Genomic DNA, 25,883 nt, shown 5'->3' on the forward strand with positions numbered 1-25,883 from the left:
TGCTCCAGCATGCAACTGATATTCCAGCAACCAACAGGCAGTTGAACCTCAGTGCTGGAAGCAATTCTGAGAGACAGGATTATTCTGCGCTTGGGGATTTGGAGGTCATAGTCTGACCAACTGGATTGACGCCTTTTCTGCTTTGTGGTTTCTGTCACTGATTTAAACTTGAGGGTTGATCAGTAGGTTCACTGACGAGACAAAAACATTGTGGGGCTGGTGATTAGTGAGGTAGACCGCCTGAGATTACGGGAGGGTGGTCACTTGGGCTGGTCAGGGAGAAAAAAATCAATTGAGTTGAGTTGATCCACTTGGGCAAGGCAAACAAGGCGAGAGAGAATACATGATGAGCGGTCGGATTCTGGGAATCACTGAAGATTCAGAGGAGACCTGATGGTATCAGGAAAAGTGGATTAAGTGACTCCGATTGCAACGGGATCTTGACCAGATGGGCCAATGGGCTGAGAAGTGGCAGATGGAGTTTGATTCAGATAAATGCGAGGTGCTGCATTTTGGGAAAACAAATCTCAGCAGGACTTATACACTTAATGGTAAGGTCCTAGGGAGTGTTGCTGAACAAAGAGACCTTTGAGTGCAGGTTCACAGCTCCTTGAAAGTGGAGTCGCAGGTAGATAGGATAGTGAAGAAGGCGTTTGGTATGCTTTCCTTTATTGGTCAGAGTATTGAGTCCAGGAGTTGGGAGGTCATGTTACGGCTGTACAGGACATTGGTTCAGCTATTGTTGGAATGTTGCGTGCAATTCTGATCTCGCTCCTACAGGAAGGATGTTGTGAAACCTGAAAGGGTTCAGAAAGGATTTACAAGGATGTTGCCAGGGTTGGAGGATTTGAGCTGCAGGGAGAGGCTGAACAGGCTGGTCCTGTTTTCCCTGGAGCATCTGAGGCTGAGAGGTGACCTTATAGAGTCTTATAAAATCATGAGGGGGCATGGATAGGGTAAATTGACAAGGTTTTTTTTCCCTGGGGTGGGGGAGTCCAGAACGAGAGGGGCATAGGTTTAGGGTGAGGGGGGAAAGATATAAAAGAGAACTAAGGGGCAACGTTTTCTCACAGAGGGTGGTACGTGTATGGAATGAGCTGCCAGAGGAAGTGGTGGAGGCTGGTACAATTGGAACATTTAAAAGGCATCTGGACGGGTATATGAAGAGGAAGGGTTTGGAGGGATATGGGTCGGGTGACAGTAGGTTAGATTAGATTAGATTGGGACATTTGGCCGGCATGGACGGGTTGGACCAAAGGGTTTGTTTCCGTGCTGTACAACCCCGTGACTCTCAGTGCTTAAGAAGGCAAAAGGAACATTTGACTTTATTAGCCTGTGGCACAGAGTTTCAGAATAGGAGGCTTGGTCAGAACTGTATAAAATGTTGGCTTGGGTACATGTCGAGTATCGTGTGCAGTTCAGGAATCCACATTCTCGGAGGATGTGATTACACGGGGAGAGGGGGCAGAGGATGTTGTCTGGGCTGGAGAGTTTCGGTTGTGAAGAGAGCTTGGACAGGCTAGGGATCTTTTCCTGAGACCAGAGGAGACTGAGGGGGCTCGTGATTGAGATGGATAAAATAATGAGGGGCACAGACAAGGCAGTCAGGAAGGAAGACTTCTCTTCAGTGAGGGAACCGATGACCGGGGAATAGAGATTAAAGGGAATGGGCAAGAGGCTGAGAGTGCGTGTGAGGAGTTTTTAATCAGACAGAGGGTGGTGGGAATCTGAAACTTAGTACCTGTTAAAGATGGGAGTTTTGATTTATTGTCACATACCTAAATACAGTCAAAAGTGCAGGCAGATCATAACATACAGTTCATCGGATGCTTAGACAGAGCAACGCAGACAGGCTGACAGGAAGTGAGTAAAATCAAGGACTGCAGATGGTGGAAACTGAATTTATCTCTCCACCCTGCAGTCACTCTGCCTCTATCCCTGAGGAAGGGATTTTGCCCGAAACGTCGATTTTCCTGCTCCTTGGATGCTGCCTGACCTGCTGTGCTTTTCCAGCGCCACTCGAGTCTAGACTCTGACAGGAAGTGCACAAAGCAAGACCACCATATCACATTTGAAATGAGAGGGGCCCATTCAGCAGTCTCGTCACAGCTTGGTCCCGTCGGTGCACGCGGTCTGTGTCTTCTGCCTGACGGAAGAGGTTGGAAGAGAGTGTAACTCGGTTGGGAAGGGTCTTTGATGATGTTGGCAGCCTCTGCGTGGCAATGGGAAATGTCAACGGAGTCCACGACTGGGAGGTTAGCATGTGTGACAGTCTGGGCTGTGGACACGACTGTCTGGAGTCTCTTCCAGTGGTGGGCAGACCAGGCCGTGATGCACCCAGGTAGAATGCTCCCTACGGTGCATCTGTAAACGTTGGTGAGGGTCCTTATGGACTTGCCGGATATCCCTGAGGAAGAAGGGGGTGTTGCTGTGCCTTCTTGACCATCGCACGTAGGTGGACAGTCCAGGACAGATGGTCAGGCATTGTCACTCCTCTGAAGCCGACGCTCATGACCCTCTCCACCACCGCTCCATTGATGCACCTCGGGGCCGTGACGCCAAAATCCTCATAAAATGAAACCATTCGGATGCAGGCGCAACCGTCCACGCGCTGGGCAGTGGGATGAGGTTCAGTTCATGAGGTGTTTGTCAGGACTGATTGGATGGGCCGAAGGATCTTTCACCGTGCTGAGGACCACAATGTCCCCCTCTGCTGGCCATGCCCGCGAAATGCAGGCACAGCGGCCACGGCCCCCGCTCCCTCGGTTCTGTCCGGCGGAGGGCGGGAACCGCGGTTCCGATTGGTCAGGATGCGGATGTGGATGGATCTGATTGGTTACTAGGCACGGTGGGCCGAGAAGAACGGTCGGTAAGCAGGGCGGTATATCTGATTGGTCAGTCGTGGAGAAGGCGGATGTGATTGGTTGCTGGGTGGGTGCTGTGGTTTTTGATTGGTCGTAGTGTGGGAACGCTAGTTCCGATTGGTCAATAGGCGGTGAACGTGGTTTTGATTGGCCGGAGGGTGGGAACGCTATTTCTGGTTGGTCGATGGGCGGGGACGGTGGTTCCAATTGGACAGGGGGCGGAAACGGTGGTTCCGAATGGTCAATGGGTGGGGCGGTGAGTCTGATTGGTCAGCGGACGGAGACGATTGGCTGGTGGGCGGTGTGGTTCTGATTGGTCGGTGGGACGACAAAATCCGATCGGTCAGCGGGTTTGATTGGCCGTTGGGCGGGGACGACAGATATGATTGGCGGGACGGTTGTGACTGGTCGATGGCGGGGAACTCCAGCAGATGTGATTGGTAGGTCCATGGGATGGCGCTGTTGTGATTGGTCGGTAGGCGGGGAACGAGGGGTGGGCTCGGTCAGTGTGGGGGAGGGGCACGGACAAGGTGGTGGGCGGGGCCAACAGATCTGATTGGCCGGCGGGCGGTTCTGGTGGTTGGGTGGACGGTGGGTGTCAGTCACCCTGAGTGATAGGAGGTGGGGGGCGGGCCGAGCGGCAGGGAGATGGCGGAGGCGGGTGCCGAGCCGGAGCCGCTGTGTCCGTGCCCGGATTGGGCGGACGACCAGCGGATGGCCTTCCTGTTCTCGGCGTTCAAGCGGAGCCGGGATGTGAACAGCTCGGACTGGGACGCCAAGCTGTCGTTCTGGGGCCCCGCGCTGCTGCGGGAGGCCGCCCGCCGACAGAGGCTCACCCTGACCGCCCGGGAGGGGGCCTCCTGGTTCCGCAGGAAGGGGGCTGTCCCCCTGGGGCTGGACACGGTGCTGCACGACCTGGCCCGGTGAGTGGGGGGGCGAGAGTGGGGGCACAGAGGGTGGGGTGTGGTTCAATGGCCCCCTACCCCTGGGCTGCGTGAGGCCCCCTGTGGTTCAATAGCCCCCTACCCCAGGGGGTGTGTGAGGCCCCCTGTGGTACAATAGCCCCCTACCCCAGGGGGTGTGTGAGGCCTCCTGTGGTACAATAGCCCCCTATCCTGGGCTGTGTGAGGCCCCCTACCCCGGGCTGTGTGAGGCCTCCTGTGGTTCAATAGCCCCCTACCCCGGGCTGTGTGAGGCCCCCTACCCCGGGCTGTGTCAGGCCCCCTGTGGTTCAATAGCCCCCTACCCCTGGGCTGGGTGAGGCCCCCTGTGGTTCAATAGCCCCCTACCCCGGGCTGTGTCAGGCCCCCTGTGGTTCAATAGCCCCCTACCCCTGGGCTGTGTGAGGCCCCCTACCCCGGGCTGCGTGAGGCCCCCTGTGGTTCAATAGCCCCCTACCCCGGGCTGCGTGAGGCCCCCTGTGGTTCAATAGCCCCCTACCCCTGGGCTGGGTGAGGCCCCCTGTGGTTCAATAACCCCCTACCCCCGGGCTGTGTGAGGCCCCCTGTGGTTCAATAGCCCCCTACCCCGGGCTGTGTGAGGCCCCCTGTGGTTCAATAACCCTCTACCCCTGGGCTGGGTGAGGCCCCCTGTGGTACAATAGCCCCCTACCCCTGGGCTGTGTGAGGCCCCCTGTGGTTCAATAGCCCCCTACCCCGGGCTGTGTGAGGCCCCCTGTGGTACATTAGCCCCCTACCCCTGGGCTGTGTGAGGCCCCCCCTCCAACCTGTCCACCTTCACCATGACACTGTCCACCCCCCATCCCCATTTCTCACCCTCACCCACCCGCCCCCCCAGCCCTTTTCCCCCCCCCACCCTTCCACCACTGGCCTGACCTCCCCCGAGAACCCTCAGTGCCCACCCCTTCCCCCTCACCAAGCCCCTCTGTCCCCACTCAACAAGCAGCACTTGCCAGTCTGTGTTGTTTGGGAATGATTTCGGTCTCAGCCGTCGCGGGGTGTGTGTGTGCGCGCGTGTGTGCGCGCGTGTGTGCGCGCGTGTGTGTGTGTGTGTGTGTGTGTGTGTGTGTGTGTGCGTGTGCGTGTGTTTAACCCTGTGTTGCCCCCCCTCTCTCTGTACCCCCTGGCCAGGCGAGGGCTGATCCAGAAGGAGTCGTGCTTTGCAGCGAGTGTTGATGCCGGCTGGCTGGCCTGGGGGGTGGGCTTGTTTCTGATTAAGCCGCTGAAGTGGACTCTGACCTCTCTGCTGGGGAACAGCAGCGTTTCCCCCGATGAAGCCTACGTTATCGTCGAACGCGTTCAGGTGAGAGCCCGTCCTTGATTTGACGTGCCCTTTTACCTGCCTCACAGCGCGAGAGACCCAGGTTCAATTCCTGCCTCGGGCGATTGTCTGTGTGGAGTTTGCACATTCTCCCCGTGTCTGTGTGGGTTTGCTCTGGTTTCCTCCCACAATCCAAAGATGTGCAGGTTAGGGTGGATTGGCCATGCTAAATTACCCATAGTGCTCAGGGATGTGCAGGTTAGGGTGGATTGGCCATGCTAAATTACCCATAGTGCTCAGGGATGTGCAGGTTAGGGTGAATTGGCCATGCTAAATTACCCATAGTGCTCAGGGACGTGCAGGTTAGGGTGGATTGGCCGTGCTAAATTACCCATAGTGCTCAGGGATGTGCAGGTTAGGGTGGATTGGCCATGCTAAATTACCCATAGTGCTCAGGGATGTGCAGGTTAGGGTGGATTGGCCATGCTAAATTACCCATAGTGCTCAGGGATGTGCAGGTTAGGGTGGATTGGCCATCCTAAATTACCCATAGTGTTAGGTGACGGGCTAAGTGTACAGGAATGGGTCTGGGTGGGTTGCTCTTCGAAGGGTCGGTGTGGACTTGTTGGGCTGAAGGGCCTGTTTCCACACTGTAAGTTATCTAATCTAATCATTAATACCTCTTGTAACTGCACCAATTCTTAAACCTGGCACCATAGGTTAACAAAAAGTCCTTGGTTGAGCATTCATGGGAAGCAGAGTTGATTTTGTCAGTGTGGTATCGATGGGCAGAAGGGTCTCTACTGTGCTGTGAGGTTGCAAGGGTATTGCAGTGGGCCACATTTTCCACCACCGTTACGTCCCGGGCTTTGTCGGTTCTCACGGTGGACCAACTTAAAGATTTGAGTCAAGTTGGCCAACTGTCCCCCGGCCCCACCACCCAGGAGCATTGGGACGCCAAGCTGCACGTGATAGCCCACTCGGGCAGAGAGCGAAAGATCTTTGCCAGTTCGAGTCGGGGAGTTGAACAGCCGACTGGGATCCGTGCTGGGTCCTGTTTGGTTTATCGTTTCAGCTGAGCACGGGGAATTTGATTTGATTTGTTGTTGTCACATGTAACCAGGTACAGTGACAAGTTTTGTTTTGCGTGCAGAACAGGAAGATCAGACCACACAAGGGCGTACAGATCAGAGGGTGGTTTGAACAAAGCAAGATGAGTATGAGATTTGAAAGGTCCGTTCAGTCGAATAATGCAGGCACGCTGATCAAGTTTGCACTTTGCAAGGTTGGTAGTTTATTGGACAGTGAAGAAGGTTACTTAAGGTGATAAACAAAGGCACGACTTGTACAATTGAAAGGACGTCCTTGGGTAGTGTTGTAGAACAGAGGGACCTAGGGGTTCAGGTACATAATTCCACCGATGGACAGGGAGGTGAAGGAGGCATTCCATACGCTTGCCTTCACTGCTCAGTCTTTTGTGTACAGGGGTTGGGAGGTCATGTTGCGGCTGTACAGGACATTGGTTAGGCCACTGTTGGAATATTACGTGCAATTCTGGTCGTCTTCCTATCGGAAAGGTGTTGTGAAACTTGAAAGGGTTCAGAAAAGATTTACAAGGATGCTGCCAGGGTTGGAGGATCTGAGCTACAGGGAGAGGCTGAACAGGCTGGGGCTGTTTTCCCTGGAGCGTCAGAGGCTGAGGGGTGACCTTAAAAAAGTTGACAAAATTATGAGGGGGGGGCGTGGACATGATAAATAGGCAAAGTCTTTTCCCTGGGATGGGGGAGTCCAGAACTAGAGGGGCATAGGTTTTGGGTGAGAGGGGAAAGATATAAAAGAGACCTCAGGGGCAACTTTTCCACACGGAGGGTGGTGCGTGTATAGGATGAGGTGGAGGCTGGTACAATTACAACATTTAAAAGGCATCTGGATGGAGACATGAATAGGAAGGGTTTGGAGGGATATGGGCCGGGTGCTGGCAGGTGGGACTAGATTGGGTTGGGATATCTGGGTCAGCATGGACCGAAGGGTCTGTTTCCGTGCTGTCCATCTCTCTGACTCTGACGCAATGTACATGTTGGTGAGACCTCCTCTGGAGTACTCTGTCCAGTTCTGGTCGCCCTGTTATTGGAAGGATATTATTAAACTGGAGGGGGTTCAGTAGAGATTTACCAGGATGTTGCTGGAAATGGAGGGTTTGAGTTAAAAAGAGATGCAGGATAGGCTGGGACGTGTCCTCCCTCGACCTTTAGAGGTTGAGGGGTGACCTTTATAGAGGTTGACAAAATCATGAGGGGTATAGATGGGGTGAATGGCAGGTGTTTTTGACCGAGGGTGTGGGATTTCAAGACGAAGGGGCATTTCTTTCGGCTGAGAGGAGAAAGATTTTAGCAAGATATGAGGGGCAGTTTTGTTTTGTTTTTACACTGAGGGTGGGACTGTGTGCGGGATGAACTTCCAGAGGTGGATGTGATTAGGTTAGGTTAGATTGCTCACAGTGTGGAAACAGGCCCTTCAGCCCGACCAGTCCACACCGACCCTCCGAAGAGTAACCCACCCAGACCCATTTCCATCTGACTAATGTAACTCACACTATGAGTAATTTAGCACGGCCAATCCACCCTAACCTGCACATCCCTGAGCACTATGGGTATTTTAGCACGGCCAATCCACCCTAACCTGCACATCCCTGAGCACTATGGGTAATTTAGCACGGCCAATCCACCCTAACCTGCACATCCCTGAGCACTATGGGTATTTTAGCACGGCCAATCCACCCTAACCTGCACATCCCTGAGCACTATGGGTAATTTAGCACGGCCAATCCACCCTAACCTGCACATCCCTGAGCACTATGGGTAATTTAGCATGGCCAATCCACCCTAACCTGCACATCCCTGAGCACCATGGGTAATTTAGCACGGCCAATCCACCCTAACCTGCACATCCCTGAGCACTATGGGTAATTTAGCACGGCCAATCCACCCTAACCTGCACATCCCTGAGCACTATGGGTAATTTAGCATGACCAATCCACCCTAACCTGCACATCCCTGAGCACTATGGGTAATTTAGCACGGCCAATCCACTCTAACCTGCACATCCCTGAGCACTATGGGTAATTTAGCACGGCCAATCCACCCTAACCTGCACATCCCTGAGCACTATGGGTAATTTAGCACGGCCAATTCACCTGACCTGCACATCTTTGGACTGTGGGAGGAAACCGGACCACCCAGAGGAAACCCACGCAGACACTGGGGAGAATGTGCAAACTCCACACAGTCAGTTGCCCGAGGTAGGTACAGTTAGAACATTTAAAAGGCATTTGGATCAATGCATGAACAGGGAAGGGTTTGGAAGGATATGGGCCAGGAGTGGGGCAGGTGGGACGAGCTGAGTTTGGGATTGGGGTTGGACTGAAGGCTCTGTGACGGGACGAGGCGAAAGTAGGCACTGCAGATGCTGGAGATGAGAGTCGAGGCGAGAGTGGTGCTGGAAAAGCCCAGCAGGTCAGGCAGCATCCGAGCAGCAGGGGAATCGACGTTTCGGGTGAAATCCCTTGGTGGGGAATCTTGTGCTGGAAACGTCGATTTGCCTGCTCCTGGGATGTTGCCTGACTGGCTGTGCTTTTCCAGCACCACGCTCACATCTGGACGCTGTGACCGGACTGCCCGGTGCAGACATTTGGGGTGCGTTTCCACGCACGTTCGGCGCTCTCTCTGAAATAGCAGTGAGGAGGGAGCAGGCTGCTCGGGGAAGATGGAGGCAGTGAATTCAGCGACGTGCCCTATCTGGCGTGATTTTTATCTTGTTTGCCTGCATGGTTTCTGATCTGTACTCTGCGACCACAGTGAACAGGCACTGACTGTCAGACTTGGCCCCCCCTCCCCCAACTTCCGCAGGAGAAGGCAGCTGAGGTTTATCGGCTCTGTCAGAGTCACCTGCAGACTGCGCACCCAGTGGTTTCCTTCACACAGTTACAGGAGATGTGCCAGACCATGTGCAGGGACGAGAAGACGTTCTACCTGTGTCTGTTGCAGCTGCAGAGGGAGAAGAGGGTCACAGTGGGCGAGATTGACGGTGATAAGGTGAGTGTGTGTGTCTCGCTGTCGGGGGGCTGGATGGGAGCGGGGTGTTGTGCACACACTGGTATCAGCTGCTGCGACAGGGTCACAGATAGGAGCAAGCCAGTCAGCCCCCAGGTCCTGCTTCATCTGATCGTTCAGCTCAGTACCTGCGCTCTTCGACGCCCCTCACCCCCCCACACCCCAGAACCGCATGTGTGTTTCCCTTCAGCCACCTGAGCTAGATTGACAATAAACCACCGAACTGCGGATGCTGTAACTCTGAAACCCGAGCAGATGCTTGCTGAAGAAACCCTGCCTCTGTGAGGAGAGGGCCGGGTTGACGTTTCCAGTCCATCGACCCCCCCACAGCTGCTGCCAGACCTGCCGCGTTTCCCCAGCGACCTCTTGTTGTGGTTTCCGAGCGACATCGACTTCCCTCCTCAATGTTTTGGCCTCCGCCACACTGTTTGTGCGGCAGGGGATTCCACAGACTCCCCACTCTCTGGGTCAAGACATTTCTCCTCTGTCTGAAAAAGGTTTATTCCTGATCGTTAAACTGTGACCCCCAGCCCACCGTCAGGAACGTTTGCGGTTCCTTTGTGGATTTTCTAGTTTTCGATGAGATTTCCCTCGCCCCCCCCCCCCCCCCCCCCCAGTCTCGAAACCTCCAGCGAACCGAATCCTAACCCACTCGATCTCTCCTCACTTGTTGGTCTTTCCCCTGCCGGGAATCAATCTGGTCAACTTGCGTTGCACTCACTCTGTTCGCAAGGACATCCTTTTTCAGATAAGGAGACCCCAAGCCGCACGCAACAGCCCAGGGTCTGGTCTCGGCCTGTGCATCCCTGAACCGGTACTTCAATCCTCTGACCACGGAAGGCACAACATCCCATTGGCCCCACCTCACTGCCCACTACTCCGACAAGGCTGACTCTCAGCCAGTAGGGGAGGAGGGCCACCCAGGACTCATCGCCGCACCTCCTGTTACCCTACTTCATCGCCATTGAGGTCATCATCTGCCTTTCTTCCTGCTTCCAAAGAAGACAACCTCTCATTGATCCACATTAAACTGCATCGGCCATGCATTTGCCCACTCACTGAGCCTGTCCGAACCCCACAGCGCCGTTTCTGAATCCTCGTCACAGTTCACCCCCCCCCCTCCCACCCCGACCAGCTTCGCAGCACGGTGGCTCAGTGGTTAGCACTGCTGCCTCACAGCACCAGAGACCCGGTTCAATTCCCGCCTCGGGCAACTGTCTGTGTGGAGTTTGCACATTCTCCCCCGTGTCTGCGTGGGTTTCCTCCGGGTGCTCCGGTTTCCTCCCACCGTCCAAAGATGTGCAGGTTCAGGTGGATTGGCCGTGCTAAATTGCCCGCAGTGTTGAGGGATGTGTGGGTTAGGTGCTCCAGTCAGGGCTAAATGTAGGGTAGAGGAATGGGTCTTGGTGGGTTCCTCTTCAAAGGGTCGGTTAGGCCGAAGGGCCGGTTTCCACACTGTCGGGATTCTATTCTATTTTTATCTGCCAATTTTGCGAGCTGACCTTTTGTTCCCTGGTCTAAATAATTAATTTATATTGTGATCAACTGGGCTCCGAGTACTGATCGCTGTGGGAACCCCGCTTGTTACTGCCTGTTGTGCAGAAAAAAGACCTGTTTGTTCCTGGTCTTTGGTCCTGATCCGTTAACCAATGTTCAATCTGTCCAAATACACTGTCCCCACCATCCTCTTACTGTACACTTGTCTACAGCTCTCTGTGTTGCTGTCTGAACCTTCTTAATCTGTGTGTGTGTGTCTGTGCTGTTCTGACATGGCGGTGATCCCCTCTGCTCATTAAACTAAACACCCAGAAAAGCTCACCTTTCCTCCTAATCTGCTAAAATATGAGGTGACCGAGAACTCCCAAGTTCCACTGTTTAAAGAAAGTAATGTCAAGTTATTTGTTAACTCTTAAACACTAAACAACTGTTCACAATTCTAAGCCCCCCTTTCTCTTAACTGCTTCATACCTGCCTCCAACTATGTCACAATATGCTGTTCCGGTAAAACACTTATTAAAATTACATCTGACTTAATTTCAAAACAGCACATTCGCTGTCGTCTTCTGTGTCTTCCCTCTTCCGGCTGAGGATCTCCCTGGGTCGTCATCTTTCTTTTTACTGCGGTTGTGTTTCGCGTGAAAAGATACCTTTGATAGAGAGTGTTTCCTAATTTCTTGGGTCTGTGTTGATAGCAGTTGCTCTGTCTCTAATTTTCAAAATGCTTGCCTTGTTTATACTCCCAACATCAGATCATCTCATTGGTTCGATGTTGGCAAAACAAATATATTCAAACTCTACTGCGTTTTAGTATCCTGGGGCATAATTTAAACTGGTTGGTTAAATTCAAATTGTCAAAACAGTAAGCAAAACTCAGGTAAATATTTCACAGCCAAATGTGACATACTTTCAATTTTCCAGTACACTCTGAGACTGCCATCTAGTCATATCACACAGGTACTTGTAAGCTCTCAGTTCAGAAAAGCATTCACTCTCTGTTAAAGGTACACCTTCAACTTGATATGTATGTGTGAGTATAAACCGGACCAGCTTGCTGCATTCCTGCTGTAGATAGTTCTGGATTTAGGTTTGCTCGCTGAGCTAGAAGATTCACTTTCAGATGTTTCGTCACCATACTAGCTAACATCTTCAGCGAGTCTCTGGATGAAGTAGTGCTGGTGTAGCCCGCTTTCTCTTTATATGTTTGCGTTTCCTTGGGTTGGTTATGTTAGTTCCTCTCACTCGTATCCTTACATACGGATGAGGAAGGTCACCACTTCGACTGGGACAAGACATCCGTCCTGAGACAAGCCAAACTGAGACATGCACGAGAATTCCGAGAAGCATGGCATTCCAACCGGAACTCTATCAACAAACAGTGACTTGGATCCCATTTCCCACCCCCTGAGAAAAAACAGGAAATGGTGTCGTCACATGAAATGACATCACCAACCCAAGGAAACCCAAACATAAATAGAAAGCGGGCTACACCGCCAGTATTTCATCTGGAGGCTCACTGAAGATGTTACCGAGCATGGTGACGAAACGTCTGAAAGTGAACCTTCCAGTTCAGCGAGCAAATCTACATCCAGAACCTCAACCTGAGCTGCAGGTCTTCTCAAAACTCGCTAACTTAAGATAGTATATATGTAAACTACCACTGATTAGCTGTTCCAAGATAGTAGCATCCCAGAAACACACCGTTGGCAAAAGCAAATTCAGTAACATGGATTGTCTGGCGTGCGGTTCTCCTGTCCAGGAGGAAGGAATGTGAAAAAAAAACTCGGAGAGAGAACTCAAACTTCCTGTAATAGGGACAGATGGATAGCAGCTTCCAAACCCCGACAATAACCGAAAGTTAAACTGGAATCCTGGATCTGTGGGAGGTTGACCCCACCCATCCAGGCTGCTTCTATTGTTAGGTTTATTTTTTTTTTAAATGTTCTACGAGTTCCCAAGCTGTTTAGGTAATTAGCTCGGGGCAAACTGCTTGTCTCCTCTGGCTGAATCTCTCTCTTCATTTAAAAAAATACCAGGAAAAAATACGACACTACAAATACTTGTATCGTCACTGGGAGAGCAGTGTTCGTGAATATATTCCCAGGACAGAAACAGCACAGGGTTAGATACAGAGTAAAGCTCTCTCTACACTGTTCCCCCATCAAACACTCCCAGGACAGGGTCAGCGCAGGGTTAGATACAGAGTAAAGCTCTCTCTACACTGTCCCCATCAAACACTCCCAGGACACGGACAGCGCAGGGTTAGATACAGAGTAAAGCTCTCTCTACACTGTCCCCCATCAAACACTCCCAAGACAGGGACAGCGCAGGGTTAGATACAGAGTGAAGCTCCCTTCATACTGTCCCAGTAATTGCTGTCAGTCTTCCTGTGATATTTAACGTGTTCCCAGTGTCTTCCCCACCTTCCCCAGCCCACCCGAGTGACTGGTGAACACAGCTGCCTTGTCCATGTGAAGCTGCGGGACTGAGGTGCAGACTGACTGCTCGCTCTGACCCTGTCCTTCCAGGTCGTCAAGTTCAGCCCCTCTCCGACAAACAGTGCCGCAGCAGTGACGGAGATCGATGTCGGCGTCTACCAGCTGGTCAAGTGTGAGAAAATGTTGTCCCAGAAAGTGGACACCCTCTCGCAGGAGGTCGAAAGGTCAGTGAGAGCTCACTGGAGCCGCCGGAAATGGTACTTTATCCACCCTGAACCTCTGACATGACACAAAAGCGGAATTTGCATGGCTCAGTCCGTGTTTAACCCACCCGCGTCCGTTTGCTGTCTCGCTTGGAGCTCTGGGGGAGCTGTTTCTCACGGTGCACTGAAGTGGATGTTCACGCTTGGTGTTTGCATCGAGCAGGGTAGATGAGGGGGAGCTGGTGGATGTGTTAAACCTAGATCCAACCAAATGCCAGACTGAGTTGGAGACTGAAGGGAGTCAGGTTTGTCTTTATGTCGAACCCCCGCAGCATGGAGGCGGGCCATTCGGCCCATCGGGTCCTCAGCGACCCTCTGAAGAGCATCCCACCCAGTTCCTGTGACCCTGCATTTCCTACCTAACCTATCTGTCTCTCTGCACTCTGGGCAATTTAGCGTGGCCAGTCCACTGAACCTGCACATCGTTGGGACGAAACCGGAGCACCCGGAGGAAACCCGCGCAGACACGGGGGAGAATGTGCAAACTCCCTCACAGTTGGCTGAGGGTGGAATTGAACCCGGGTCCCTGGTGCTGTGAGGCAGCGATGCTAACCACTGAGCCACCACGTTGGTCTTGGTTGCAAAAGGTTCTGAGTTGGCACTTATCGGAGCCTTGGAATTGGGACCACAGTCACAGACAACACGAGCAGTTTCAGAGCCTGAGGTGGGATTCCTTTTGACTGAGAACATGTGGAATTCCATCATCCTGGAAGAGCTGGGGATAGTCGTTTGATGCTGGGATTGGTGGATTTCTGGATGTGAAGAGAATGGTGGGATATGGGGAATGATGGGGGGTGTGGGGGGGTGTGTAGTGAGAGGGATGGGGGTGTGAGCAAAGGGAGTTTGGAAGAAATGAAACCAGTTCGGGGCAGGTTTGGGGGTCTGCTGAGCTGTCTTTGGTTCCATTGGTACTGTGGTTGAATGGGGTGGGAGTGGGACTGAGTGTGTCTCCAGCCTTGGTGACTGGGAGGGTGTGGGGATGGAGTCTCCAGCCTTGGCGACTGGAGTTGGGGAACCCAATACATGGACGATCCTCCCCATTCGGTGGGTTCGGGGATGGAGAATCTCTGGAGGAGGTGGGGGAGGGAGGAGAGTGAGGGGCGGGGAAGGGACGTTCACTCAAACAACTCTTTCCTTTCCCTAGATCCAACGAGGACGCCAGAACCCACCTCAAAGCCGGCAAAAAGCACTTGGTGAGTGCCGCATGTTCCCGTTTGGGTTTCGCTCTGTCTCTCTCTCTCTCCCGTGGACTGAAGCTGCTGCCCTTGTCGCTGTGCTGTTGGCATCCCAGGGTCCCCTGGAAAGGACGGGTCCACCAGTCGCCCATTGCAGAGAGCGTTGTAGCTGTGTGCCTGCCTGGGATATTGCTGTGCGTGGATGCACCTCAGGCTGGGTCCTTCCAGTCACCGCGTTGAGGGGAGCTGGTCCCTGCAGGAAGGTACAGAGATAACTGTTTCCCCTCTGTTTGTGATGCAGGCACTCGCGTCTCTTCGAGTGAAAAGGCGAACAGAGAAACGGCTGGAGAATATCGAAGCCAAACTCAATACCATTCAGGTCATCCTTGATCGGATTTACTCCTCCCAGACAGACAAGACGGTACGGAGAGCTTCTGTCCTCCTTTAACGCTGGGCATCCATCTCTTGTTGTCTCTCAGTCTCTCTCCTGCTCTCTCCCCTTCCCTCCCCGGGTTTGAGCTTGCTGGTGATGGACAGCGCGACGTCAATCGCCCTCGCCTCTGTGGAGAGGCAATTGCGTCGTGCTGCCTGTCCGTCAGTTCAGGACACTGCGAGGACTGGAGATCGGAGTCCGAGAGCTGGGAAAAAGCACGGCAGGTCGGGCAGCATCCGAGGAGCAGGGAAATCGACGTTTCGGGAATGACGACTGGCCCGAACCGTCGATTCTCCTGCTCCTCGGCGTGCTGTCCGATCTGCTGTCCGTGCCTCAGTCAGTCAGGCTGGGGCTCTGCATCCTCCCCCCCCCCCCCCCCCCCCCCAGCCAAATTGCATTTACGTAGCTCCGTCTTTTTGCTGGCAGGTTGTGGAGGCCTATCAAGCTGGGCTTGGAGCTTTGAGAGAGTCCATGAGGGATGTGAGTGTGATGAAGGTGGACAAGCTGATGGATCAGATTGAACAGGTAAGGCCCCCAGACCCCAGGGGTTGGAAGGGTTGGCGGGGGGGTGTGCAGGAAGGCGTCACAAAATGGGACAACGATGGCGAAGGAAGGCCGCAGTCCCAGTGCTGCTCACGGTGAACTCATTCGCTGGAGAAAGGCAGATTCACGGTTGGACAACGTTGGGGAAGGGACGCCCAGAGGAGCTCAGAGCGGCTCAGTAGCTGGGAGGTGGAGATCCCAGGGTGCTGTCAGTGTCTCAGCCACTGAGTCCTCAAAGGCTGGGAAACCAGGCTCAGCCCTGAGTGTACTGAGAGGGGGGACGCAACGGGGCCCATTGTCTGATTGGTCGGCCACGCAGAGTCCCGCCTTGTGTCATTGGTCGGGCCGCGAGGGATCTGACTGGATCTTGTAGTCATCTGAGTTGATGGCATTTAACCTTCTCTCTCTCTCTTGCTCTCTCTCTCGCTCTATCTCTCCCTCCCTCCCTCCCTCTTCCTCAGTTCTGCGATATGCAGGATGACATCAACCAGACCCTCGCTGGTGAAAACCTGGATGTTGCAGGTGAGTTGTGGGGCTGTCTGCCATGTTATTATGGAAGAAATGTGTCTGTCTTGTCGACTGATTTTTTTGGTCACTCCTGCGCGCCTTTCCACCTCATCCTTTGGGAATTGAGCGACTCGGACAAGAGTACACACCGATTGTGTTAGATCGTGATGTCTCTGATACGGCGTTCTCCCCATCTGTCCTGAACAGGAGACTGTAACTCCCCACACCCTGATAAGGCCATAAGACATAGGAGTGGAAGAAAGGCCATTCGGCCCATCGAGTCCACTCCGCCATTCAATCATGGCTGATGGGCATTTCAACTCCACTTACCCGCGTTCTCTCCGTAGCCCTTAATTCCTTGGGACATCAAGAATCTATCAATCTCTGCCTTGAAGACATTTAGCGTCCCGGCCTCCACTGCACTCTGCGGCAATGAATTCCACAGGCCCACCACACTCTGGCTGAAGAAATGTCTCCGCATTTCTGTTCTGAATTGACCCCCTCTAATTCTAAGGCTGTGTCCACGGGTCCTAGTCTCCTCGCCTAACGGAAACAATTTCCTAGCGTCCACCCTTTCCAAGCCATGTATTATCTTGTACGTCACTATTAAGTCTCCCCTTAATCTTCTAAACTCCAATGAATACAATCCCAGGATCCTCAGCCGTTCCTCATAGGTAAGACCAACCATTCCAGGGATCATCCGTGTGAATCTCCGCTGGACACGCTCCAGTGCCAGGATGTTACTGAGCACCCTAGTTTGCCTTGTCCCAGGGGGAGTTGGCATTTGGGTAGCTGGTCGTTTTATCCCACGTTCATCCGACGTTGAGGACACATTCCCACCTTAGGATTGGGAATGTTGCTGCTTTGTTGGTTTGAGTTTTTTTTCTAACACGTTCCACCAAAGATGTCTGACAACAGAAGCCATTGGCTGTCTGAGTTCAATAGGTCCACCATTGTGGTCTCCTCCATAGCAGAGGCAAGACCCCATCGCTAACGGAACGGTGTGCGCAAAATCATAGTGGGATCAGGCAGAGTTGGTGTGAAAGGGGGAGTGGGCTCATGTTTCATGTGTTCCTTGGTCGTGCAGTCAGACAAATTGTGAGGGGCTTTGGTCTTGAACCGTCCAGGGTTCGGAGCGCAGGAGACTAAGTATTAACTCCAGAGGGTGGGACTTGAGCCCATCTTGGGAACAGAGAGGCAGAAAGAGCAGTGAACTGTCAATCTTCACTCTCCAGCACGACACACTCAGTTTGGAATAATGTGGTTAAGGCCACTGGGCATACAGTGTGTCGTGGGTGAGGATATAAATACAAGCAAAAAGGAATCCTTGGACAGGGATAACTGCACAGTTTGGCATGGGACGACTGTCAGAAGGTTCTGTGCTGAGACCCTCCCTGTATTTACAAGCTGTCTCACTGCCTTGGATGAAGACGGGCAGGAGTGAGAGTTACCGACGACTCCCAAAGCGCGCACACAGGAAAATGAGCTGTGGAGAGGAGGCAGAGGGTTTGTCCAAGTGATGGCCGGATAATGTGAGGAAGGGTTGCTTGGCAATTCCTGTGGAGGAATTGAAAAGCGATGTTTGGTATTGAATGGTGAGAGGCTGCACAACAGTGCAGGACAGAGGGACACAGATGCCCTGCTCCAGGAAATGCACGTTTGTCTGCAGCTGCAGCAAGTGACTGCGGAGAGAAACGGGAAAGGAGCACAGATTCACAAGGTTTTACTGCAGCTGGATGGGACATTGTCAGATCAGAGTTATCGAGCATGGAAACAGACCCTTCAGCCCAACCAAACCAGAATCCCCAACTAAACTAATCCCACCTTTTTGCTCCTGGCCCATATCCCCCCCCACACGTTCATAGACTGATCCAAATGTCTTTTATATGTTGTAACTATTGTCACGACATAGTGGTGAACCGTTCTGAATTTAACCAAACACTCAGTAAACTTCACCTGGCCTCGTAATCTGTTGAAATGAGTGCCCGAGAACTCCCAAATGCCACTATTTCAAGAAAATAATACTTATTTATTCTTTAACTCTAACTCTAAAAGTGAACATTAAACAACAACTACTCACAACTCTAAGCATCCCCTTTCTCTTAACTGCTCACTATCTGCCTCCAACTCTCGAACAATGTGCTGTCTCAGTAAAACACTTATTAAAATTATCTCAACTTCATTTCAAAACCACATGGCCACTGTCGTCTTTGGTGTCTGTCTTCTTTCAGCTGAAGATCTTCTTCGGTCGTCATCTTTCGTTTTACTGTGGATATGTTTCAAATGAAAAAGTAACTTTTGATAGAGAGTGCGACCTAATTTCTTGGTTCTGTGTTGATGGCAATTGCTCTGCCTGATTCTCAAAATGCCTGCATTTATATATTCCCAAATCGCATCATTTCGTTAGTTTGATGTTCGCAAAACAATAAGTTCAAACTCGACTGGGTTTTAGTATGCTGGGGCATAATTTAAACTGGTTAAATTTGAATTGTCATCAAAACAGCAACCAACTCGGGTGTCCATTTCACAGCCAAATGTCACATACTTTCAATTTTCCAGTATTCTCTGGGGCTGCCATTAGTCATATCACACAGGGGCTTGTCAGGTCTCAGTCCAAAACAGTATTCACTCTCTGTTCAAGGTGCAGTACATGCCTTCAACTTCATAACACTGCACCCACAGCCACCACTTCCTCAGGAAGTTCATTCCACGCATGAATCACTGTTTTTTTTTTAAAAAAAAGCCCCATAATCTTTTTTAAAACTCTCCTCTCACCTTAAAACTATGTCCCCTCGTCTTAAAATCTCCCACCCTCTGGAAAAGACACCTGCCCTTCATTTCATCTCGACCCCTCATCGTCGTAAACTTCGATAGGGTCACCCCTCAGCCGCCTCCACTCGAGTGAAGAAAGGCCCTGTACCACCTCAGGACCCAAACCCTCCGTTCCCAGCAACATCCTGGGTAAATCTCTTCTGAACCCCCTCAAGTTTAGTAACATCCTTCCTAGCCTGACCAATGTCCTGTCCAACCTCAACATCTGCAGGACTGGGTGTGGTATGAATTGGATGAGAAAACGTTAACTTGAGTCGTTCTGAGAATGAACTGAAAGTTGGACAGTGTGTCTACATTCAGTTGAGTTTGATTATACTATAACATATCCTGTGTGATGGGGCGGTGGGGTGCCATGTTTAACAGGGGACACGTACTAAGAAGAAGAGGTTTCCTTTACAAACTGACGTGAGAGGGGATCGTTATCATAAATTGTTGGTGAAATTCCCTCCGGGAGAAAGGGAGGACGGCAGATGCTGGAGATCGGAGTGGCGAGTGTGGTGCTGGAAAAGCGCAGCAGGTCGGGCAGCAGCTGAGGAGCAGGGGGAATCGACGTGTCGGGCAGAAGCCCTCCATCAGGAATCTGGGCCGGGGCTGCTGAGCGATAAATGGGGCAGAGCCGAGAAAGCGAGAGGGTGGATGAAGGTGAGGGAGAAGGTGATAGGTCGGAGAGGGGGAGGGCTGGACAGGTCTGGAGGGCGGTGCTGAGTTGGAGGCTTGGGACGAGGACATTGTGTGGGGGGAGGGGAAATGAGGAAGCTGTTGAAATCCACGTTTTTCCCATGTGGTTGCAGCGTCCCAAGGCGGAATATGAGGCGCTCTTCCTCCAGGTGTCGGGTGGTTAGGGTCTGGCGATGGAGGAGGCCCAGGACCTGCATGTCCTTGACGGAGTGGGATGGGGGGAGTTGAAGTGTTCAGCCACGGGGCGGTGGGATTGGTGGCTGCGGGTGTCCCAGAGGTGTTCTCTGAAACGATCCGCAAGGAGGCGCCCCCTCTCCCCACTGTAGAGGAGACCACACCGGGTGCAGCTGGTGACATCGGTCGAGGGAGAGGTAAATTTCTGACGGATGTGGAAGGATCCCTTGGGGCCTTGGATGGATGAGGTGGGGTGCAGTGGGTTGTGGACTTGCTGCGATGAAATTCTCTCCTCCAGGCAATGGCGGCTGGGTTCTTCGTCTTTATCCCAGACGGAGTAAGATGTTTCATTTGAATAGGGAGGGTACAAGGGACGAGACCGGAAACAGCATGAGCTTGTCGAGATTGAGTCTAGACTGGAAGGGCTGAATGGCTCCCTGTGCCTGCTCAGTGTGTCACCGCTGCTTTTGTCTCTTGTGCCCAGTAGCTGTGGATCCTGATGAACTGGAAGCTGAGTTGAATGCCCTTCTGGAGGGGGTGGCTGATGAGACGATTCTGCTCCCCGACGTGCCGGAGCTGCCCATGTCACCTGCCGTTAAACTGGCACAAGCCAAGCCCGAGGTGATGGACGGGCAACTGGACGCTGCACTCAGTAAGCTCTCGCTTTCTGGTTCCGGTAAGTCAGCTGACCCAGCAGGGTGTGGATGGACCCGGGAGGGGCTCGTCTCTCCCTGGGCAGAGATTGCCTGCACAAGCCAGACACACCGCAAGCTGAGGCGCTGCAGACAAAACGTTCTCTCTCTCTATCATATGTGAACAGATTCTCGCGCGCATTGTCTCGCGCGCGTGCTCTCTCTCTCTCTCGTGCGCGCTCCCCCAACCCCCAACATCGCCCCACCCCCAATGCACTCCCCATGTCTGTCTGTCTCTCGCACTCACTTGCACAGACGCACTCACGCACTCACTCTCCTGCAGAGCACATTGATATATAGTTTACAGGTGCACAAGTATACACAACACGCTAACATGCAGATATAAGCATATACTGTACATGCTGCACACACTCAGGTGCACACACAGCTACATGGGTGGACAGATCAGCAAATTGACACACACACACACACACACACACACACACACACACAGTCCTGTCCTGTGCTGACTGCCTGTGTGTCCCCTTGCCCTCTCACTGATGTTTTCAGATGTACAGAAACCAGTAGGTCTCAGTGATTGGGAGCTGGTGACAGACATCAGCAGAGGGGGAGCAGGCCTGGTTACTGATGTCTCCCAATCCCCCCCCACTCACTGTAAGACCCATCGCCTGACCACCTACAAGGTAGATGAACATCCTCTCTGTCTCTCTGGTTCAGGTCTGGGAGGTGGTGCTGCATCTCCGAGAGGATCAGCCTTGCTCCAGCCTGCCCAGTGAGGACCTGCACTGAGACGAATGGTGAGGATCATCGAATTCGCTCTCTCTCTGGCGCGCTTGCTCTCTCTCTGGCGCGCTTGCTCTCTCTCTGGCGCGCTTGCTCTCTCTCTGGCGCGCTTGCTCTCTCTCTGGCGCGCTTGCTCTCTCTCTGGCGCGCTTGCTCTCTCTCTGGCGCGCTTGCTCTCTCTCTGGCGCGCTTGCTGTCTCTCTGGCGCGCTTGCTGTCTCTCTGGCGCGCTTGCTGTCTCTCTGGCGCGCTTGCTGTCTCTCTGGCGCGCTTGCTGTCTCTCTGGCGCGCTTGCTGTCTCTCTGGCGCGCTTGCTGTCTCTCTGGCGCGCTTGCTGTCTCTCTGGCGCGCTTGCTGTCTCTCTGGCGCGCTTGCTGTCTCTCTGGCGCGCTTGCTGTCTCTCTGGCGCGCTTGCTGTCTCTCTGGCGCGCTTGCTGTCTCTCTGGCGCGCTTGCTGTCTCTCTGGCGCGCTTGCTCTCTCTCTGGCGCGCTTGCTCTCTCTCTGGCGCTTTCTCGCGCGCTCTCTCCTTCGCTCTCTCGCTCCCTCGCGCTCTGCCTCGCATTCTCTCTATCTCGCGCTCTCGCTCTCTCGCGCTCTCGCTCTCTCGCGCTCTCGCTCTCTCGCTCTCTCGCGCTCGCTCTCTCGCACGCTCTCTTGCTCTCGCTCGCTCTCTCTCTCGCTCTCTCGTGCTCTCGCTCTCTCGCTTGCGCTCTCTCGCTTGCACTCGCTCGCTCTCACGCTTGCACTCGCTCGCTCTCTCGCACTCGCTCTCTCGCACTCGCTCTCTCGCACTCGCTCTCTCGCACTCGCTCTCTCGCACTCGCTCTCTCGCTCTCGCGCGCTCTCGCTCTCTCGCGCTCTCTCTCACGTGCACTCTCGCGCTCTCTCGCACTCGCTCTCTCGCCCTCGCTCTCTCGCACTCTCTCGTGCTCTCGCGTGCACTCACTCGCTCTCTCGCACTCGCTCTCTCGCACTCGCTCTGGCGCTCTCTCGCACTCGCTCTCTCGCGTTCTCGCTTGCACTCGCTTGCTCTCTCACTCGCTCTCTCACTCGCTCTCTCACTCGCTCTCGCACTCGCTCTCGCACTCGCTCTCGCTCTCGCTCTCTCGCTCTCTCGCTCTCGCTCTCTCGCACTCGCTCTCTCGCTCTCGCTTGCGCTCTCGCTCTCTCGCACTCGCTCTCTCGCACTCGCTCTCTCGCACTCGCTCTCTCGCACTCGCTCTCTCGCACTCGCTCTCTCGCACTCGCTCTCTCGCACTCGCTCTCTCGCACTCGCTCTCTCGCACTCTCGCTCTCGCTCTCTCGCGCTCGCTCGCTCGCACTCTCACTCGCTCGCACTTGCTCTCTCGCACTCGCTCTCGCGCTCTCGCGCTCTCTCGCTCTCTCGCTCTCTCGCTCTCTCGCTCTCTCGCGCTCTCGCGCTCTCGCTCTCTCGCTCTCTCGCGCTCTCGCTCTCACTCGCTCTCTCGCTCTCTCGCGCTCTCGCTCTCTCGCTCGCTCGCTCGCTCTCTCGCTCTCTCTCTCGCGCTCGCTCTCTCTCTCGCGCTCGCTCTCTCTCTCGCGCTCGCTCTCTCTCTCGCGCTCGCTCTCTTTCTCGCGCTCGCTCTCTCTCGCGCTCGCTCTCTCTCTCGCGCTCGCTCTCTCTCTCGCGCTCGCTCTCTCTCTCGCGCTCGCTCTCTCTCTCGCGCTCGCTCTCTCTCTCGCGCTCGCTCTCTCTCTCGCGCTCGCTCTCTCTCTCGCGCTCGCTCTCTCTCTCGCGCTCGCTCTCTCTCTCGCGCTCGCTCTCTCTCTCGCGCTCGCTCTCTCGCTCGCTCTCTCGCTCGCTCTCTCGCTCGCTCTCTCGCTCGCTCTCGCGCTCGCTCTCGCGCTCTCTCTCTCTCGCTCTCTCTCGCTCTCTCTCGCTCTCTCTCGCTCTCTCTCGCTCTCTCTCTCGCTCTCTCTCGCTCTCTCTCGCTCTCTCTCGCTCTCTCTCGCTCTCGCTCGCTCTCTCGCTCTCTCTCTCTCGCTCTCTCTCTCGCTCTCTCTCGCGCTCGCTCTCTCGCTCGCTCTCTCGCTCTCTCTCGCGCTCGCTCTCTCTCTCGCGCTCGCTCTCTTTCTCGCGCTCGCTCTCTTTCTCGCGCTCGCTCTCTTTCTCGCGCTCGCTCTCTTTCTCGCGCTCGCTCTCTTTCTCGCGCTCGCTCTCTTTCTCGCGCTCGCTCTCGCTCTCTTTCTCGCGCTCGCTCTCGCTCTCTTTCTCGCGCTCGCTCTCTCTCTCGCGCTCGCTCTCTCTCTCGCGCTCGCTCTCGCGCTCGCTCTCGCGCTCTCTCTCTCGCACTCTCTCTCGCGCTCTCTCTCGCGCTCTCTCGCTCTCTCTCGCTCTCTCTCGCTCTCTCTCGCTCTCTCTCGCTCTCTCTCGCTCTCTCTCGCTCTCTCTCGCTCTCTCTCGCTCTCTCTCGCTCTCTCTCGCTCTCTCGCTCTCTCGCTCTCGCTCTCTCTCTCGCTCGCTCTCTCGCTCGCTCGCTCTCTCTCGCGCTCGCTCTCTCTCGCGCTCGCTCTCTCTCGCGCTCGCTCTCTCTCGCGCTCGCTCTCTCTCGCGCTCGCTCTCTCTCGCGCTCGCTCTCTCTCGCGCTCGCTCTCTCGCTCTCGCTTTCTCGCACTCGCTCTCTCGCTCTCGCTTTCTCGCTCTCGCTCTCTCGCTCTCGCTTTCTCGCTCTCGCTTTCTCGCACTCGCTCTCTCGCTCTCTCGCTCTCGCTCTCGCTCTCGCTCTCTCGCTCTCTCGCTCTCTCGCTCTCTCGCTCTCGCTCTCGCTCTCGCTCTCTCGCTCTCGCTCTCGCTCTCTCTCGCTCTCTCTCGCTCTCTCTCGCTCTCTCTCGCTCTCTCTCGCTCTCTCTCGCTCTCTCTCGCTCTCTCTCGCTCTCTCTCGCTCTCTCGCTCTCTCGCTCTCTCTCGCTCGCTCTCGCTCTCTCGCTCTCTCGCTCGCTCGCTCTCTCGCTCTCTCGCTCTCGCGCTCTCGCGCTCTCGCGCTCGCTCTCTCGCGCTCGCTCTCTCGCGCTCGCTCTCTCGCGCTCGCTCTCTCGCGCTCGCTCTCTCGCGCTCGCTCTCTCGCGCTCGCTCTCTCCCGCGCTCGCTCTCCCGCTCTCTCGCTCTCTCGCGCTCGCTCTCGCGCTCGCTCTCTCCCGCGCTCGCTCTCCCGCTCTCTCGCTCTCCCGCTCTCTCGCTCTCCCGCTCTCGCTCTCCCGCTCTCTCGCTCTCCCGCTCTCTCGCTCTCCCGCTCTCTCGCTCTCCCGCTCTCTCGCTCTCTCGCTCTCCCGCTCTCTCGCTCTCTCGCTCTCTCGCTCTCCCGCTCTCTCGCTCTCCCGCTCTCCCGCTCTCTCGCTCACTCGCTCACTCGCTCTCTCGCTCTCTCGCTCTCGCTCTCTCGCTCCCGCGCTCTCTCCCGCGCTCGCTCTCCCGCGCTCGCTCTCCCGCGCTCGCTCTCCCGCGCTCGCTCTCCCGCGCTCCCTCTCCCGCGCTCGCTCTCCCGCGCTCGCTCTCCCGCGCTCGCTCTCCCGCTCTCTCGCACTCCCGCTCTCTCGCACTCCCGCTCTCTCGCACTCGCTCTCTCGCTCGCTCTCTCTTTCGCTCTCTCGCACTCGCTCTCGCGCTCTCTCGCTCTCTCGCACTCCCGCTCTCTCGCACTTGCTCTCTCTTTCGCTCTCTCGCGCTCGCTCTCCCGCTCTCTCGCACTCCCGCTCTCTCGCACTCGCTCTCTCGCACTCTCGCTCTCTCGCACTTGCTCTCTCTTTCGCTCTCTCGCGCTCGCTCTCTCGCGCTCGCTCTCTCGCTCTCGCTCTCTCGCACTCGCGCTCTCTCGCTCTCTCGCTCGCGCTCTCTCACTCGCACTCTCTCGCTCTCTCGCTCGCTCTCCCGCGCTCGCGCTCGCTCTCGCGCTCGCTCTCGCTTTCACCTCATGGGGGGCAAGCCGAAGGGAGACCATCATGGCGAACACACTGCTCTCTGAATACGTTTGGGAAATGGGTGGTCTGAGAGGATTCTGCATTTTTTTTCTCTCCTTTGGGAAGGACAGTACCAAGTCGTGTTTTTATTCAGTCCTGGCTCTCTGAGGACAAACATTCGCCCGGCGCTGGTGGGACTTTGATGTTGGCCATCAGGGAGGTGCCGGGTGTGACCAGGAGGTGGCAGCTCTGAACTGACCCAGGAAGCTTCAGATCATGATGACCAGGGACGTGGTGTCCCCTTGTCGATACCTGGTCAGCGACCTGTGTGGACAGTGACCCTGCCAAGAGCCAGTGGTGATTGGAAGACTGAGAGTCTGTCCGCTCTGAGCCTTTCGAGAGCATTATCAGGACAGAACCGTGCATCGATCGAGTCGTCGGTTCTGTCCTCTGTACCCTGTGTGGTCTTGGTGTTGTTTATTTTGTCTGAACTCCACGGAGACCAGCCAGCAAGTACCACTTCCCGCTGCACCCCATTTGTTCTTCTGTTGCTGCTAGACTCCCTTCTCCGTGACACGTGTGGTGGTCTGTTTCTGTCGAATGCGTTTTGTCGAAGAACTCTGTGTCGTAAAGTATTCACAAGCCTTTCGGTTTTCTCGAATCAGAAATAAAACTTTTTTGGATATGTAAAACTCCGTCTGCTCTCTCCTGAACCCATGCTTGTCACGAGTTTGTGACACGTCCAGTCAGTGGGGGAGGTGAGTGATCGGTAACATGATCTGGGAAGCACCGGGCCTTT

At 54.6% G+C, this 25,883-nt stretch overlaps 1 protein-coding gene across 4 annotated transcripts; it reads left to right on the forward strand.

The window, feature by feature from the left end:
- Positions 1-3,486: 3,486 nt before the first annotated feature.
- chmp7 (charged multivesicular body protein 7) lies at positions 3,487-25,776 on the forward strand. 4 transcript variants are annotated; one of them, XM_060856392.1, is made up of 11 exons: positions 3,487-3,787; positions 4,955-5,126; positions 8,990-9,175; positions 13,219-13,352; positions 14,536-14,584; positions 14,868-14,987; positions 15,426-15,524; positions 16,004-16,064; positions 20,218-20,409; positions 21,104-21,183; positions 25,211-25,776. In XM_060856392.1, the coding sequence occupies exons 1-10, from the start codon at positions 3,513-3,515 to the stop codon at positions 21,160-21,162; spliced, it is 1,347 nt and encodes a 448-aa protein (XP_060712375.1). In that variant the 5' UTR covers positions 3,487-3,512; the 3' UTR covers positions 21,163-21,183; positions 25,211-25,776. The 4 variants fall into 4 exon arrangements, with proteins under 4 accessions (XP_060712375.1, XP_060712376.1, XP_060712378.1 ...); XM_060856393.1 differs by having other exon boundaries at positions 25,216-25,776; XM_060856395.1 differs by having other exon boundaries at positions 20,218-20,385.
- Positions 25,777-25,883: the final 107 nt, after the last annotated feature.

This window comes from Hemiscyllium ocellatum, chromosome 48, assembly GCF_020745735.1.
Source record: "Hemiscyllium ocellatum isolate sHemOce1 chromosome 48, sHemOce1.pat.X.cur, whole genome shotgun sequence".
Lineage (NCBI taxonomy): Eukaryota > Metazoa > Chordata > Chondrichthyes > Orectolobiformes > Hemiscylliidae > Hemiscyllium > Hemiscyllium ocellatum.

Bases quoted from the DNA above. Each gene is read 5' to 3' on its own strand.
- chmp7 (XM_060856392.1), top strand. From the start codon at position 3,513: ATGGCGGAGGCGGGTGCCGAGCCGGAGCCGCTGTGTCCGTGCCCGGAT. The intron at 9,176-13,218 runs GTGAGTGTGTGT...CTGTCCTTCCAG, and splicing joins GCGAGATTGACGGTGATAAG to GTCGTCAAGTTCAGCCCCTC. The intron at 13,353-14,535 runs GTCAGTGAGAGC...TCCTTTCCCTAG, and splicing joins CTCTCGCAGGAGGTCGAAAG to ATCCAACGAGGACGCCAGAA.